The sequence below is a fragment of the Crocodylus siamensis genome, chromosome 11, assembly GCF_052110815.1.
Source record: "Crocodylus siamensis isolate JL-2025a chromosome 11, ASM5211081v1, whole genome shotgun sequence".
Classification (NCBI taxonomy): domain Eukaryota; kingdom Metazoa; phylum Chordata; order Crocodylia; family Crocodylidae; genus Crocodylus; species Crocodylus siamensis.
This window is the reverse complement of record NC_143405.1, coordinates 60758964-60776384: the sequence shown is the minus strand read 5'-3', so window position 1 is coordinate 60776384 and position 17421 is coordinate 60758964. Positions and strand designations below refer to the sequence as shown.

Genomic DNA, 17421 nt, shown 5'->3' with positions numbered 1-17421 from the left:
GAAGGAAGTGGGAGATGTGCCCCTCAGGGGTGCGTGTGTGTGTGTGTGTGGGGGGACCGATGGGGTGCAAAGGGAGGGACAGAAGTGGGAGACGTGCCCTTCAGGGGTGCTGAGGTGTGTTTGTGTGTGGGGGGGGGGAACCTACGGGGTGCAAAGGGAGGGAAGGAAGTGGGAGATGTGCCCCTCAGGGGTGTGTGTGGGTGGGTGGGGAACCCATGGGGTGGCAAGGGAGCGAAATCAGGTGGGAGACGTGCCCACAACAAGCGCTTATGTGCGTGTGGGGGACCCAACGAGTAGGGCGGGAGGGACGGACGTGCCCCTCAGGGGTGCGAGGGGAGCCCGTGAGGCGCGGGGGGCGGGGCGCGGGGCGGGGCGGGGCGGGCCGTGCGGGGCCGGCGGGAGTTGTAGTGCGGAGCGGCGGGCGGACTACAAGTCCCAGGGCCGGGCGCACGGTGCACACACACGGGCACGGGCACGGGCACGGGCTCGGGCTCGGGCTCGGGCAGTAGCAGCCGCCGCCGCGATGCAGGCGGAGTCGGGGATCGTGCCGGACTTCGAGGTGGGCGACGACTTCCACGAGGAGCCCAAGACGTACTACGAGCTCAAGAGCCAGCCGCTGAAGAGCAGGTGGGTGCCCGCCCGCCCCCCCGGCGGGGTCGCGCCGCTGTCCCACGCTGCTGCCGCGCGCCCCTCGCCGGGGCCCGTGGGGGCAAGGAGCCGCAGAGGTCCCCCACGGAGCCCCCCCGGGCACCCCGGGGTGCCCCCAGCTGCATAAGAGCCGGCTTGCTTCTTCCCCTCTTTTTTTGTCATTTCATCCTCCTCCCCGATGTCTTGCTCGCCCTTGGGCTTGTCTCCTGCATCTTTCCGTGGCCCTGTTGGGCCACCGTGTCCAGTTCGCGCCTCCTGGTACCCGGCTCGTGCGCCCGACGCTGTGCCCTGCTCCGGTCCCGGGCAAGGATGGGCCACGGGCAGCCCACCTCTTCTCCTCGGTTGTTATATTTGAAAGCTTGTCTAACTTTACCCCTCCTTACATTGGCTCCCCCCCCTAAAAAAGAGATTGCCCTGAGACAGCCTCGCCTCTTACATCGTTTGTGGACTGGCACGCGCTCGGGTCGGTACCACGGCATTGCCTCGTTTTTGACCTTGGCTGCAGTTAGTGTGTCTGCTGTCCGTCCTTTTTTGTTGTTGTTAAAGACAAGTCTGCGCCGTGGCTGGCAGGCGCACGTGTTGTGAAATGTGGCGTTAAAAATGAAGGAGGTAATTAAGGTCAAAGCAGGTAAATGTACGCCTCGGCCCTCCAGTAAAAGCCCAAGTAAATCAAGTGTCCGGGTTGGTCTAGAGAAAAAACCAGTTGGGGCTCATAGTAGAGGAGATGTCTTTTATGAGATCAACAAGGTCTTTTGACTCCTCTGTGACATCCTATGAAATATGAACTTTCATTCTACCCAGGAGGACTTTTACAATCTGTTCTTTGATGCCTGATGGAGGGTGTCTGTGCCTGAAAGCTTGCAATTAAATAATAATTGTTTATTTATTTATTTTTGCAAAAATCACGTTGGTCTAATAAAAGATACTGCCTGTCTTATGAGCCCCGAGTACATCAGTAGGCTTTGCGCTGTGCTTAAGGAAAAAAATCAAGTTCTTTTGGGCCTGGTAAAAGTCCTGGAAAAACCTTGCTGCTGTCATCACTCCATTTTCAAATCAAGGGCTTAGGGATTGTCTTTATTGCAGAGTTAAACTGAGTGATATCATGAATGTCGGCCTAACTCGAGGCCCTTCTGCACGCACAAGCTTTCACCTTGAGTGTGGTGGTATTTTTAAATCAAATTGGCTGGCCTACCAGGGGAACATGCTACAGCGTAAGTTAGCCCAACATCCTCAGTTAATAATGCAACAATCGCACTGTGGGAGCTGGGTTAACTTGAGGTCCCCATGCTGCAGCTTGAATGCCTCTCAAGTCCTGATTGAGGTGGTCTTTACCCATCCCCTGTGGCTTTCCGAGGTGCAGGTGAGCAAACTGCTTTCCCCTGTGATCGCCAGAGACAAGGTTATCTGAATGTATCCTATGCTGTAAACTTCCTACAGAGAAAATGGGCAAAGCCACGTGCTGAGGATGACCCTACTCTTCGGTGTCTTCCTTGAACCATCTGGCTCCCCTTCAAACGAACTAACAGACCCCCAGCAAAGCTAGGAACAGAATGTGAGACTCCTGGGTCTCCATCCACTGCTTGTCTGGTTGCAATTCAAACTCTTGAGACAGCCAATCCAGCAGGCCTCCTTTTGTGCATAAAGAGAGTTTCTTTCCCTCCAGAGTCGTCCTGAGGCCCAGGTAGTGGAAATCAGAGGGATGATGAGCTGGAACCCCCATGACCTACTCTTACTGTACACAGAAAAAACAGCAAGCCCCAGATGAAACCAAATCAGTCCTCCCCACTCAGAAGGTTCCTCTTGGTTGCACAGTTTAACTCAGCACTTAAATTCCTCTTCTCTTTCCTATAATGACCACTCACTGTTGCTCACTCACTGTTTGATAATTCGCAGTCTTTCTTCCTGAGCTGCAAGGGGCCCAACAAATAATAGCTCTTTGCTGTAAATACTGTACTCAGAAAAGCCAAGCCACAATGCAAGGGTAGAGGCCAGTGAAAAATGAGAGTCTAGCAAAAAAGTTCTAACAACAAGGAATGATAATACTATGCAGGGCTAAAATACACTTTTTCCACCCAAACTTCCCAGTGTCCTTGGGGGAACTCACGGGAATTTAGTCTGTCAGGCTGAGCTGTATGGGGCATGTTTAAGGGTTCTCTGGAATTCACTGTGGTTAAGCTGTAGTCTTTGAAAACTACATAGCATTTGCATTCATAGTTGTTTTTCCAGAGTTACTTTGTGGTATGAGAGAACACTGGATTATACAATACGAGAAAAAGATTCTGAATTTCTGATTTGTATGGAGTATCAACTCGACTGGAGAATACTTTAGCAGATGACTCAAGTGTTCAATGAAGACTAAATTGGGTTTCTTCTCTAATAGAAATAATGCACAGAGATATGGGTAGAACATTTTTGAATAACTGGTCGAATGATTATTTCCAAAAGTAAGGGCAGATTCTTTCCCACCTTCTCAGATATCATCACATTTGGCTTAAATGATATATGCAACAAGGCTAATGTTGGTTGTTTAATTATTTTAACAAATTTTTATTGTATAGATTATTCGGTGTCTGAGAAGAAAAAGGAGTTGAATTTCATGTTGGCTTTTTCCTTATGCCCAGACTTTACGTGCCGTAACTTTCAGCTTGCCCTATTTTCTGTTTCCTCCATGTTCTGTGCAATTTAGCATTTTGAGAGCTCAAACCCTGCCCTCATGTTTAGCTCCACTCCTTTTAATGAGCCTTGTACATGTGCCACCAAAGGCAGTATTTGACCTGCTGCTGTCAGAGGCTCTGCATTTAAATTAGATCAAGTTGCTTGGTAATCCAAGTTTTACTGTTGATTCCAATGTGCTGAAAAATGCAAAAAATGTTTAGGTCCATTTGCTTTTCTTTTTTCCTCCTAGTAATACAAACCTATTTACATGATGTGCTCAGTGTAGCAAGAACCTGCAAATTGTTGTCAGCTATTGTAGCTGACAGTCTTGATCTCACCAGCACTGTGTTTCTTAAGAACTTCAGGCACACTTCTAGAATTTGTGCTATTCAGCTACTGACCTTTTCCAGCTTAAATTTGTTACCCAGTGGCTAGAAAAAACCACAGATGATCCTGCCATGAAAAACATACTGTAATTAGGGGAAAATTAACAGAGACTTTATTTGCATAGCCACTTTTAAAGAAGCTTTTAAAAAAAATTGGCAATAACTTTGAGAGAGAGTTTGTAATATTGATGCGGTGATGATATTTTTACAAACTCATCATCACTCTAGTTTTCAAGTGCTCTTATTAGCTCCATGTATTTTCCTCATGTAAAATCAGGACTTCCTCTCCAGCCAGTCATGCATCTAGGTCTGAAGCATGTCAAGTTGGGCTGCTGTCAACGTTGGAGATTGACTAGTCAAATTAATTTTTTTTTTTCTTGTGAAATGCTCTCTGTTTGAAAGGGTGGTTTCTAATACATGAATCGGAGGCATGAGGGTTTTTTTTTGCAGAGAATTGTAAAACCAAAATGGAAGTGGGCTGTTTTAAAGAGCGTTGCTCTGCATATGATCAAATTCAATTTTGTAAACTAATTCTGCAATGTGATTAGATTTAAACTTGATTACATTAGGACACTCCAGATTGAGTTTGTGCTTTATTAGAAGTAGTCTTTTTCTTTGGATCTTATTCAAGTGCTTTGTATTCTTGTTGAGTTCTGCAATGCAGTTGGTTCAGGCTACTGTTTATATCTGTTCCAGTTGTGCAAGAAGTGGAAAATATCCTTTATTTAGAACAGGTCACATGCACTTACATCCAGGAACAGTGTCTCAATGTAAAAAATGTATCTTAGAGGAACAAACTAAAAAACTCCTGGAAGAGTTCTCCTTCCCTAATACACAAGCAGTAATGTTGCTTGAAGAAGAAGCAAGCATAGTACCCAAGCTGAACAATATGCAGGCTGCATTGGTATGAATCTGAAGCCTGCTTCTGAGGCCAGTGGGAACAGTGTTAGACTGATGCTGTGTCTCTTTGAAAACCTTTCTGTCAATGGGTAAATCATCTGTACCTCCAGTTCACATAGCTGCAAAGAGAATCCTAACCACAGGGGATAGCAAATTAAGGCACTTTATTTTTTGGACAGCCGGCCAAAATAAATCTGCCAGTATTGGCATGTGTGATTACAAGGAGGGGTAGCCTGTATATAGAAGGCAGGGGAAAGATAAGAAACCATCTCTCTCTCTCCCTTTCCCTTTGTTGCGGGCTGCTGGTTCTGACTCCTCTTTTCAAGTAGCCTCTGACTTCCAATTGTCAGGTGTTCTTGTGACACCTCGTTTGAGAACTTTCGGGGACCGTTGTTGCTTGCAGGCCCTTGGTATTTGGCAAAGGGACTGCCTCGAGGCTACAGAGACGTCCGACCAAATGCTCTTCAGTGTTTCCAGCGCTGTGAAACATTAAGCATCACCATTTCTCTGTTCTCCATGCCTCAGAAAAATGTTGGCAGCCTGCTAAATTAATAACAAATCCCAAATATTCTGCAGCCAGATTAATACTGCTGTCGAAACAGCACCAGTAGTGCGGCAGGTACTTGCCTGGCGACAGCCAGTGAGGAAAGAGAACCAGGGATGGTGGATGAGTATGATGCAGTCTTTCATTACCTGATTGCATACTGGTTTTCCATGATCCTCATTCAGTGCCTGGGGTGGCAAGACAACTGGAAGTTGCATTCCTGAATTTTTGAGTGCTTGATTTGGCAGCATACTTGACTTGGCTCAGTAGCATACCTTAATCATGATGCAAACTTTGCACGGACCTGCATGGTGTTACGCAAAATCCTTTCCTAGTCAAGTACTATAAACATTGAAAGGATGGAAGTATTTGTGTAAAACAGACAAATGCAAAGCATCCCTGTCCTGGTCGTTTGGACTGAAAAGCAGTGTAGTTCTGTTGTCTTCTGCCAATACTGCTGCAGTGCCTCTGCTACTCCTCAGTTATAGCAGGGAGATGGGCACAAGGTCCTGGACCGAAACCTGTAGGCTCTTGGGAACTGGCAAGAAACTGCTCTTTTCCCTATCTTGGCAGACTCCCTTCTATTCTATATACTTCATTCTTCACTGAAGTATGTAAGTGACATTTTTTTGGAATATTAAGTAACTTGACTGTCATGTTGTTTGACCAGGAGATTCAGAGTGGTCGTGGGTAGATTCAGAGCGGTAATGACTTGCATGTATACCATCTAATGTAGCAATGCTGTTTCCCACTGCGCACCCCTACAATCAAAACTTTACTGGCAAGATTTTGAGTTTTGTAGAGCATGGTTTTGTGAAATAGACAGTTACTTTCTGGATGTGACTTCGTACAGGGAAATGCATTTAAGTTGTGAATGGGCAATTTGAATATGAAACATCTTCAAATATTTTTACATTTCCCCCTGCATTTCAAAGCAAAACCACCTTTAACATTTTGAAAACTAACCAAAGCAGTAGTTTTCAGTTCCTCTTCTTAATGTTAAAAATTGACTTTGCATGTGGATGCTGGACGGGCTTTAATTAGCAATCTTTTAAGGTCAGAAGTAAAATTAGGAAGTTCTGATCCAGTTTTCTTGGTGGTCTTTGTTGAACTTTGTTACTTTTAGATTCTAAAACTTTTCACAGTGCAAAATGATGTCCTGAACCTAATATCTAGAGCTCACGTTGACTGTTGTAGAAATTTTGCCAAAAAGAGGACTACCTGATTAGGTGGTATAATAGGGTTAATTTTATATTGCTACCTGCCATATTGCATCATCTTAAATATTATTGCATTAGCGCTGTGACTTTTTTTTTTCACCTGCTTCCTGGACCTTACAGTATGACAGAAAAAGATAACGAATAGTTTGTGTGCAGTTGCAACCTTTAATTTATATGTACAGCAAGCGGCTGTAAATCAGCTGAAAGGAATGTTGCTCTGTGTAGCGATATTTGAGCTTATTGGCACCTATTGCTTAATTTGCATATTGTTAGTCTCTGGTGAACCCTAACCTGGTATCCTGACAGTGTCTTCCATGACGCTTGTTGTGTTAAGAGTCATTGAGACAACTCCTTAAAAATTTTAAGGGCCTGTTTATTCTGCCTTTTGGAAGACTAGGACTTTGTCCAGGGGGTGTTGGCCAGAATTTTGCCTCCTGATACTTCTGACTACTGTGAACTGCTTTTCCCTGAGCAGTTGGCTGCATTGCAGCATCAAGTGAACCTTTTATGCACCTGGGCCCCAGTCCATCAAAGACATCTACAGACACAGTCTCCTGATGTCTGTGGGAACAATTTCAGGATGAAAGATTCTCTCCCTCTGAGAAGATCAGTGTAGTGCCGGTAGGACCTTTGCCCCTTTCCTTACAACAGTGCAGCTAGATGTAGGAATTAATAATGAAACATTACCATTTGTATCGGTAGATGCCCCAGGCTGTTGTTTCATAGTATCATCGCTAACATGCTTAATAGCTTAAGTGTTGGCTCTGGTTTGTATTTTATTATAACGCCTGGCATCTCTGCTGTAACTGCCTCTGTCATATTTGCATTTGCACCTTTTTGAACAATATCCATGTGAGAGTCCAGTGAATTTGTCCTTTTTCCTCAGTAGTAACTCATTACTCTGAAACACTGTGTGGGGAGGGGAGGTCTTTCTGCATCGCTAATAGCTGCTTCGTAGATGGGGCTGACAGATTGAGAGACAGAAACATGTTGCTGCCATACATACTAATAACTACTTCTACTAGAAATGCATGCCATGATGATTGTTACATTTAATGCTGTGTAAAGGGTAAAATTTTAATACAGGGGTTTGGGGTAGTATTTTAATATTGTAATTAACATCTAACAGTAAATAAGATTTTTTTTTTTTCGCTTGGTTCCCACGAGGAGTCTTCACTTACAGTATAACAAAGCGCACAGTGCAAGACAGAGGAGTTCATTTTAGATACATCCTGTAATGCATAAAGGTAGGGAATGCTGAGAACCAACAAACATCTCATTCAGGATTACAGGTGGGCTGCATACATTGGTACTATAGGATACAACTGAAGGGGTTGATCCTGCAACTGGTATTCTGCATGAATGGTCCTTACTCATTTAAAGAACTCCACAAAAGTCAGTAAGCAGGGCCTATGGAATTGGGTTTTGTAAATCCTTTCCTAAAACATGTATTCCAGATTTCTGGGTACATTTGGGTGGACTTTCTTACTCTTCTGGTGCAAAGAAGGCCCTGGCCTGGCATAACCAGTTATTTAGGTTGTGTTGATGGCTTCTGTGCAAAACCATACACTAAGAAATCTCTCTCTCTTTCCCCCAAATTGCTCTCTCTGTAGGATGAACTGAAGGCATATGGGCCAGGGAGAAGGGTCACAAAGCGGCCACACCTGTCTTTCCTTCATCTCCATGCAAAGTCTGCACTTCCAGTTTTCACCTGCACTCCCAGTTTTCCCACTCTGCACACCCAGTTTTTACCTGCGATCACTTGGACTCAAAGTGGACATTTTACACATGTAGGTTAGGAGGATAGGGTGGAGAATAGGTTCTCACTCAGAAAATGCAGTCCTTGTGTGCAAGAAGACCCCGAGTGAATGTTGCCAGGCTTCTCTTTGGTTTCCTTATCTTTAAAGGGTAGGTCTGTGTTAGGTTTTGATAGTTCCCCAGGAGTCAGTCATTTCCCTGAGGATCAGGCAAATAAAAACCCTGTGCAAGAATCAGGAAACTAAGACAGCTTTGACTTACTTGGCAGCCAGTAGCAATGCAAACTGCAATAGAAGCAGTTGAAATCTAGCAGAGTGCAGTAGGCTTTGGCAAGGACATTGGGGAGCTTAGGAGCTGCGAAGGTTATGTGCCACCGTGGCAGGGGAAATGGAATAAAGGGGTGGGAACCATCCGAGTAAGATGCAGCAGAGTGGGTAAGGATTTATTACTAATATTTACTGTTTGTATTGTGGTCAAATCTGGAGGCCTGACCAACTGCAGGGCCTTCTTGTGCTTTGTATTGCAAACATCTGTATAAATGGGAATTGTTGTGACTTTTTTGGGGGGAGGGGAGGGAAGGAGAAACTAGCAGGGAGAGTGGGCATGGAGCCAAAGCCAACAGGGATGGCAGGCAGCAGTCGGAGCAGGGCCCACTTACATTCACAGGAGCAGGGAGTTGGGATGATGGGGTTGATGCTGGTGAAATTTCCAGGTAGGAAGGGAGAAGGGAGTGGGAGCCTGTGGGAAGTTTCAAGGCATTGCTTGGAGCAGGAGAGCTAGGCCAAACCTGCCATGTGTGTCTTATGTGTTTATTGCCTGCACTTTCCTTTTGGGATTTTATGCAGATGAATAAACCTAGGGCACATTTCCAAAGCAAATGACCTTGAATGGTAGTTCAGTTTACTGCAACACATGGAGATAAGGTAAAGGATTAGAACAGAGGAGGGAAAAAAAAATGAAAAATTCCCTCTCCTGCTTACAAACATCAGCCTTGAGAGCCTGCAGGTGAAATGGGAATCTGCACTGAATGATTCCTGAGGAGGGGAATCGTGTAGAAAAGCAAAGCCCTGCTATTCACAGGCTGCTATTTTGCAGCCTTCAACTGAAAGGAGGTCAGAGGGAATGCAGCAGCCCTGCTTGCACTTCCCTTGAGATGGCACGGTCCTTTAAGTGGGTTTTGGAGGGCATTGGTGCAGACTGGGACATTTTGCATTTTCCCCAAACCTATGCCAGGCTCGGGGCAAGCTCCATGGTTAAAAACTCTTGCTAGTGAAAAAGGGATGGCAGCTATCTGCTTATTGCAGCTTAGAAAACAGGCAGGTTATAAACCAATTAGGCTGCTGTTTCTCTTTGTTCGGAGTGGCTTGGAAGTCCCAGTACATTGTGTAACTTTCCATCTTGTTTCCTCCTCCCCCTCCCACCCTGCTTGGCTGTGTTGTCCACAGATGCTGTTGGATGCCCAGGGTGCTTCTACATGGGAAGCCTAATTCCCCTTGTAACTCTCCCAATTTTAGCCTTGCTACTTGTTGTAACTCCTGCATCTTGGGGTGTGCATTGGTTCTAGAGGCTGTAAGGGAAGGAGGGACGGTTTCTGCACTGGTGAAAGCCGTGGATTCATAGTACTACAGGGTTTATGGCATGCCAGGTAATCTGTGGTTCAGGAAAAGAGAAGGGGGCCTGTATGCAGGCAGACTCTGCTGGGTTGCAAATGCTGTATTCCAAGGGGAAGGTGTTCATGCAGGGAAGGTTTTTGCAACAGGAAGAGGTCTATAATTCCCACCAGGCTGTTTCTGATGGTGGGGGGGGGGGTACAATGAGCAGTAGTCACTATATGAGGTCCTTTTGAAATTGTATAATGACTTTTTTTGCTTTAGCTAGTTGCACCACTAATAGCTTTGGCATTGCATGGGCTCTGTTCTGTCAGTGGTAAGCCGGTGTATTGGTACCATTGTGGCACCTGTATGCCATTACTTCATGTTCTTGAGCAGTGCTGATCGTGTAGGTGGAAGGGGCTCTCTTTGACCTGCTTGAGCTTAAATTGTAGCCCAAGAGAGAGAATTTTGTATTTGCACCAAAAGCCTCATTGTCAAGCTGGCTTGTTATGCAGGGCTGTAAAAATGCCTGGCACAGAAAATAGCCTTCCATTTTTTTACTACATCCAGTTGTTTTGGAGGGGCATGAAGAAAATATCTTCTTGCCTGGACCTTGGTGTGCTGCAGGAAGCTGCCTGATGAGGCTACCGCAGTTAGGATTTATTACTGAAAATAATGATCTGATGTTTGGATTGTGTTCCTTGATAGGTATAACCAGTCCTGGTCACCTTGGGGCCAGAACACCAGAGCAGAGCCCGACGTTGGAGGTGGAGCAATGTTGGTAGGCCACAGGCCTGCATTTGGAACTAAAAAAAAAGCGAGACCTATTGATTATTGCCCTGATCATTGGACCTGCTGAGGGAAGGTGCTCATTTGAGTTGTGTCGGGGTAGCTGTGACCTTCCCCTCTTTGAGAGATCTGGCCGCAGAGCATGCCACAACCATGTTGACGATTGTCTTCCTCATGCTGACTCTGGTTGGGTGTCGATTTATTATTATTTTTTTTTAATTTTTTTTTTTTTTTAATTTAGCTATCTAAATTAAATCTTAATCTAAGATAATCTTCAGTGCCTTGATTTGTGATGCTATCTATCCTTTGGCCTTTTGCCTTCCAGGTGCAGCTTTGCTTGAGCCTATAAATAGACTAGTGGAGGAGCAGCTCCAACAGCTCTGTGCCTCCAAGTGCTATGGCTGTTTCCAGGTGTTTGCTTGAATTCATCCTTTGTTAATTATGGCAGTCCTCAGACTGGTTTTTGTGCCCAGTTCATTTGAGAGTTGGCAAGGCTTGTTTTGTTGTGGCTTTGGTTTATATGGGCCCAAACCAAAAAAAACAACAACAAACCTGGTTGGTTTTATTTAAAGCAACTTATTTATTTGGTCCAGTTGGATCTGCATTTGTCCCTTCTTCCTTTTGTGCCTGTTTACAAAACACAATGCTTTATAGCATTCCCAAGCACGGCCTGGTGGGCCCATCTCCACCTGCTCCGTGACTGAGCACGGCTGTGGTGGTACAGGCTTCAACTAGAAATGTCCCCCCTCCCTGCTGATTTTGCTGCTGTCCTGATGAGGTGTGGAGGAAGGCATTCCTGAGATCCTTGGTCCTGGTTCATTAAGGGATTACAAGAGGCTCAGCATGCTACAAGTAGGACAAATGTATGTTCCTCTGCAAGATGATCTGGGTGACACAGCCCTGGCCCAGTCTTCCCAGCTGCCTGATGTGCAAAGGCCAAGAGTGCTGAGTTTTTTTGTTTTTTTTTCTTAAAGTTTAAACCTTGATGATGTGCTGTAAAAAATTGGCTGCATGATTTCCTAGAGTTACCTTGTTGTTTAAATATTGTGTTGAGTGATCAGACTGCTGATATGTCTGTGACCACCAGAATTGTTTGCAGGGTTCTTCCCCATTTTTTTCCTGTTTTGCCTTGCTTGCTTGCTTGCTAGCTGTGAAACTGCATTATGCAAAATGATGACATTTTGCATTTATACCTTTGTGGGTGTTTAGCATAGCTCTCTGCTTGCTGATCTTTCCAATCAGGTTTTTGAGTCGCCATGTATGGATTTGCATGGTATGCTCTGTATATTGTATCTGGCTGTTTACTTCCCCTTCTAGAATCACTTGTGCTTGCTTTTGAGGGACATTGTCCATACAGTAGCTCAGGCTACAGGATTGCACCCCTACCCGTGATCCTCTGTTTCCAACAGATGCATTTTCTGAGTGCTCCTTCCTAGCTCTTTGAAAGCCTCTTTTGGTAGTCAGGAAAAGTGTTTTGTTTTGTTTTTTTGGTTTTTTTTTTTTTTTTTTTTCTTTACTTGGAAGCATTGGGATTATGGGTTTGGGAAGCACTGGATTTATGACCACTTACCAACACAGCTAAAGCCCGTGGAACCGTTTGGCCCTTCTGGTGTCTGGCTTCAGGTAGCAAATAAGATGTGTGTGGCCTGGCAAGACATTGAAACGGAGATGTAATTGATATTTTATATGTGTAAGATTTTTCAAACATTGCTTTTGGAAATTGTGTGTACTTCAGGATTTTGTTGAACTTACAAACATTGCTTTTGGAAATTGTGTGTACTTCAGGATTTTGTTGAACTTACAGTTGGGAAGCATCCTGGATGGCAGAACGAAGGGTGCTATAGAACTGCAAGACTGTATTGATTGTATTGCAGTTCTGTTGGAACAAAAATATAATGGGCTCAGCATTTGCACTTTCCACTTGTGTATTGTTTTCTCTTTTATTTTGTGTATTTAGAAAATGCCATGCTCTGCAAACTGCTGATTTGGTATTTTCTGTGGAATGAAAACCATCTGCACAATTTAACTGAATTTTATCTAGGTTTTTGGTAACAGGCTCTATGTGTGTTTTCTAGTACCCTGTTTGACTAAGACTAGAACTTCAACTTAAATCTATAGAGGTCAATACAAGTCAAATGCTAGTCTGTTCTCTCAGAGGTTAAAAGCACATCAGACTTTTCAGAACTTTGTTTTCTCTTTGAATGTAAATACGAGTATGGAAAATGAATGTGTGATTTCTCCAAAAGGCATTTCCATTTTGGATAGCACTTGCTACAGTTTGCTTTTCTTATGCATTTTATTCTAGGTTGCCCCTTTTAATTAAGACCCCATTTAAGGTAAAAGTCAGCATGTGTTGAAAGGCTTTGCTGGGTCCACTCAACAAAGCACATATGTAGGTGCTTAATTTTGATCTCTGAGCAGCAATCCCATTAGCTTTAGAGTCACAGGTTTAAAGAGGTGTTTGATCCTAGGTACCTTCTTGGATTGTAGAAGTAGGGCTTGATTCTGCAGTGCGCTGAGCCCTGCCCTGAACCCAGCAAAAAATTCAAATGCAAGCTTAATGTTAAGGACGTGAATTGCACTATTGAAGACCATTCTAGCTTAAATTTTAAGTTTTATACTTAAAATCCTCATTGGACTGGTATAAGAGTGTTCAGCACTTGGCAGGAAAATGACTTAATGCATTTACATTTGACATTTTTGACTTCGGAATGTTCCATTTTCACTGGTAGTTTCTGATTAGAAATAACATCTTTGTTTTAAAAGATTGTGAAATCAAGTAAACAGTCCTTTCCAGAAGGGTGACATGTAATGTGTTTTAATATAAAGTACAAAAGGGAGAGACCTTCAGTTTAGTGTATTTTAAGGCAGCAACTCCATTTAAAGATGTATTTTCAAAGTTGGTCAGTTTTTTTTCAAAAGCTTCTGTCTTTCTGAGTGGGAGAAATTTTCTTTGCCTGCCTTTGGGTGGGGGAAGCTTGAGGGGCAGGCGGGAAAGTGGGTTAAGAGAGAAAGTTCTCAACACGGGGAAGTTTGATATGTTCTGGAGTTCTAGATGTTCAGGCTTCTAGATGAAAACAATTCATTTTCAGAGACAAAAGCTACATTATTAATACAACACTGGGCTTGATGTTGTAATGGCAGAAAGGTCAGGAAAATTCAGAAGTAAAGCAGCCTGAACTCCATCCCACGCTTTTTTTTTTTTTCCTCCTCTCTTTTTTTTTTTTTTAAATGGTAAAAGTCTTCCATTATAGAAGAGTTAAGAATGAGGTAAGACAACATATTTGTCTGTGGGGAATACAATATAACAGGAGTTGCATAGTTTTCAGTATTGATCTTTCCAAAAGTTGAATCTAGTAGTATCTTTTATCTCCACTACTCTCATCTATCAGAGAGACTATTGGTGTTTGCCAGAGATTACACAGTCTATTAGATAGCAGCTCTTGGTTCACAGGCCCAGCTGCAGGTTGGGCAGGAGCATTTGCTGAATGCCTGTGCCTTCTCACAAACTGCTCCCTTTTCTTGTTATTGCTGATTTGCATCTTGTTTCAAACCTTTCTGCTCCAGATGGTATGTGAGGGCTTGACAAATTGATTAGCTTGTTGCTATAGCTTCCCATGTTGTGATAGAGATATATAGTGTTACATTTTGTATCACTCTGCTGTATAAGTAGTTCACCTCTGGAGGACATGCCTGCTGCAGCCAAATTGGGCTTTGGTGGCGTTGTGCAACTTCTGTGCAATATTTTTGATGCTATCTTGTTCTTTAATGTGAAAGTGTTGGTTAAAATATTCCAGTGCTTTGATGCACCAGTGCTGACTTGTCTGTTAGAGGTGCGTACAGTAAGGCAGGAATTACTCTGAGTGGCAAACATGGACTTTGGCCCTTCCTGCATTACAGTGCTCATTCTTAGCTCTGCATGACGGTATCCTGGATGCAGAAACGTGTCTTTTTGTAAAATGGGCAACAGTTTCTTTGGGGATGAGGAGCACATTTGCCAGCTGCCCTGAGTTAAGCAAAGTCCATTACCCTAGTGACCTGAATGTAGGTTTTCATGCTACAGCGCAGCTGCTTTTCTCTGTGCTTTCTTGAAACAAGTACTTAATTGTGGTTTCCTTCCAGCTGAGAGCAAAGCCATAGTTTTCAGGTGCGTAAAAGGCTAGTGAATTAAATATGTTCAAAAGGAGAACAGTGTTCAGCATGAAGAAGCTTCCTTTGGTATGTCTGGGGTGGCTTTCAATTTTCCTAGGTGAAATAAGATGCCAGAGTTGAGGACTTCTGGAAACATGTCTGGGATCTTCCTCATTTATCACTGCCAAGCAGACTTCAGGGAGACAGCAGGCCAAAGTGCTGTCTTGCCTGATTCATATGAAAGTGTTTTGGTGCACTCTGCAGACGTGCGTGCTGGATAAGTACGTAATTTGCCTAACGCTATGCAGTCCCAAATTTGTTGCTGCTGCTTATATTATAATATTGGCTATGGGCTTATCCTTTAACTGCATCAACTGCTTAAGTGTAAAATGGGTGAGACTGACTAGGAGCTGTCTTTTTTTACTCCAGGGCTCCTAGAGCAGCCCTGAACTGATAAGGTCCTTTCCTTCTCTAAGCTGCTATTAGAGGCATCAGGACCTCTTGGAAGTAAAGTAACCAGCTCTAACTAGGTGCCAGAAGCTCAGCACAGGCTGTCCCGGAGTTGATGATTGTTGCTTACACTGAGTTCTGAGTAAATGCTCCTGGAAGGTACATACCTCCACCTTTTTTATTTCATTTATTTTTTTTAGTCCTGAGTCTGTGTACTTCAGAAGAACTGGTTGCACCTACTATTCTGTAGTGCAGCTTGCATTTCTCTTTACTGCCAAATTCAGATGTATTTTGGTGGTCTTAGTCTGTCGGTGTTGTCAAAATGTCTGGTATGGAAAGTCAGCATTGCACACAGGTACAGATTGTGTTCCCGACAATTTTCTAGCAGCTGCTGAGAAACAAACAGGAAGCTAATGTTGTTTCTTTTTCTTTTCTGAAATGGTACTCTTCTGCAGAGGACTTGCCTGCCAGCAATGCTGTTATCGGGAGTCTCCTAGGAAGCAACGTGGAAAAGATCATTCCACTTTGTATTTATAGAGGGTAGTGGTGGCTTCACTGGGAAAGTCCTATTGGGCGACGCTGTCTTCATATATTGCCTTTAAACAGGAGAATAACTATGACTGGATACCACAGAAACTGAGGGTTGGCTACCCATTTGCAGGGTGTTGTGAGGCTTTGTTGTAAGGCACTCTGGAGTTGCAAACAACACCTATGTAAGTGCTAATTATTAGTAATATTATGCATTGGTGGGTGGCCACAAGTTTTGAAGTTAGTTGCTGCTGCTATCTGTATACAATTAGATTAATAAAAGAAGTCATGAATCTCTGGGAATGAGGATGATTGGTACCATGCAATGCCTCTACATCCCCACCCCCCTGCCGACTGCCTGCATTGCATCTCTGGGGCCTTGTGTTCCTCGGAGATGACTGGAAAAGCACAATGGGAACATGCAGGGCATCAATGCTGTGACAGGCCAGAGAAGGTATTTCCTTGAGCCCCAAGTGCAGGTAGCTGCTAGGGGCTGCAAAGCCCCTGATATCTTCTCTCACCTTTTGTGGCTGATTGACAGTGATTTAAAAAAAAAAAAAAAAAAAAAAAAAAGAAAGGCGGGGGGAGGCTTGAGCTTGCAAGCCTATAGATTCCCACCTTAACATTACTTTAGGCTCTTGATAGAGTTTTTTTTGCTTGCATGAGAAATCTGGTGTAGTAATTAACCTCTGTTTTCTTCCAGAGTTCATAAGGTGCCAGTTTATTGCAGCAGAACTAACGTCATGAGAATTAAAACGTGCAAGATGTTCAGTAATGAAAGGTATTGAAATAGGACAGCGCAGCAATGAACAGGGCACTGTGCTAGATCCCGGCAGTGAATGTAAAGCATTTGAAAAGGGATCGTTTTATTTCTCCTTTTGCGTGGTGAAGGAATGTTCTGAATTAGAATAGGAATTAGTAATGCCGACGAGATTTTCATTGTAGCAAACTGACTTCTCATTGTAACTGGCTGCCCAGGCACCAAACAATTATACCCCTTTAAAAGGCGGGAGGGGCTTTAATGCTCATGAGCCCACGTCAGCTGATCCATTGTCACTGTTTCATGTAGCTGTTCCTGTCCTGCAGTTTGGGAAGCTAAATTGGGCCAGCTTACACCAGAATGAAACGGCTATTACGTTACTGCGCTTTAGCTTCCACTTACTGCGGCGCAGAACAGACGCACAAACCAGAGACAGCAGACCAGCTGGAAACACGGTAAGTTCCCCATCCCCTCCCACCTTCCCAGTATAATCATTTCTGTCTGGCTGTACCCTCACAATAGCACACGCATGGTTATCACAGAGCTTGGGATGGGGTGGAGGATCGGGGTGATGGCCAGGAGTGTTGGAAAGGTCTGGGGTATTCGTACCAGATGAAAAAGGTTTAGGATGGCTTGGAGACGAAGGAATCTCAATTTTTGTGTTGGCATGACACGCGTCCTTCATTGAGGCCTCTGGGTTTATTAATTTAGGGCCACGTCCATATTGCAGCTCAGGTCAGCCTCACGATGTGTGTATGGGGGTGTGGGGAGGAAGAAGAAGTCTCCTCGCAGGTGACAGCTGCTCCGTAACGTGTGCTGATCACTTCTGGCTCCCTCATTTCGCTCTGTCCTTAAATTGCCCTCTCCACTGCCTGTATTGTGTAGGCTGAGCCCTGTCTCCAGGCTGCAGCGGGGATGATGACCTCTTGAGTGGATTACCTCTTACCCAGGCTTCCCCTTTGTACAGAGGATCCCAGCCATGTCCCCTGCCCAAGGGCCCTTAAGTGACTGTGAGCATAGGAGGGGGCTTTTGACCTTGTGGAGGTCACTCCAGAATTGT

The 17421-nt window shown here is 44.3% G+C and overlaps 1 protein-coding gene across 7 annotated transcripts in view; it reads left to right on the top strand.

The window, feature by feature from the left end:
* The first annotated feature begins 446 nt into the window (after positions 1-446).
* MITF (melanocyte inducing transcription factor) overlaps positions 447-17421 on the top strand; it is a 125776-nt gene continuing 108801 nt past the window's right edge. For all 7 annotated transcript variants that reach the window (XM_090021841.1, XM_090021838.1, XM_090021837.1 and 4 more), the window contains exon 1: positions 447-627. In XM_090021841.1, the coding sequence (XP_089877967.1) occupies positions 524-627 (104 nt within the window). In that variant the 5' untranslated portion in view covers positions 447-523. The remainder of the gene's footprint in view (positions 628-17421) is intronic.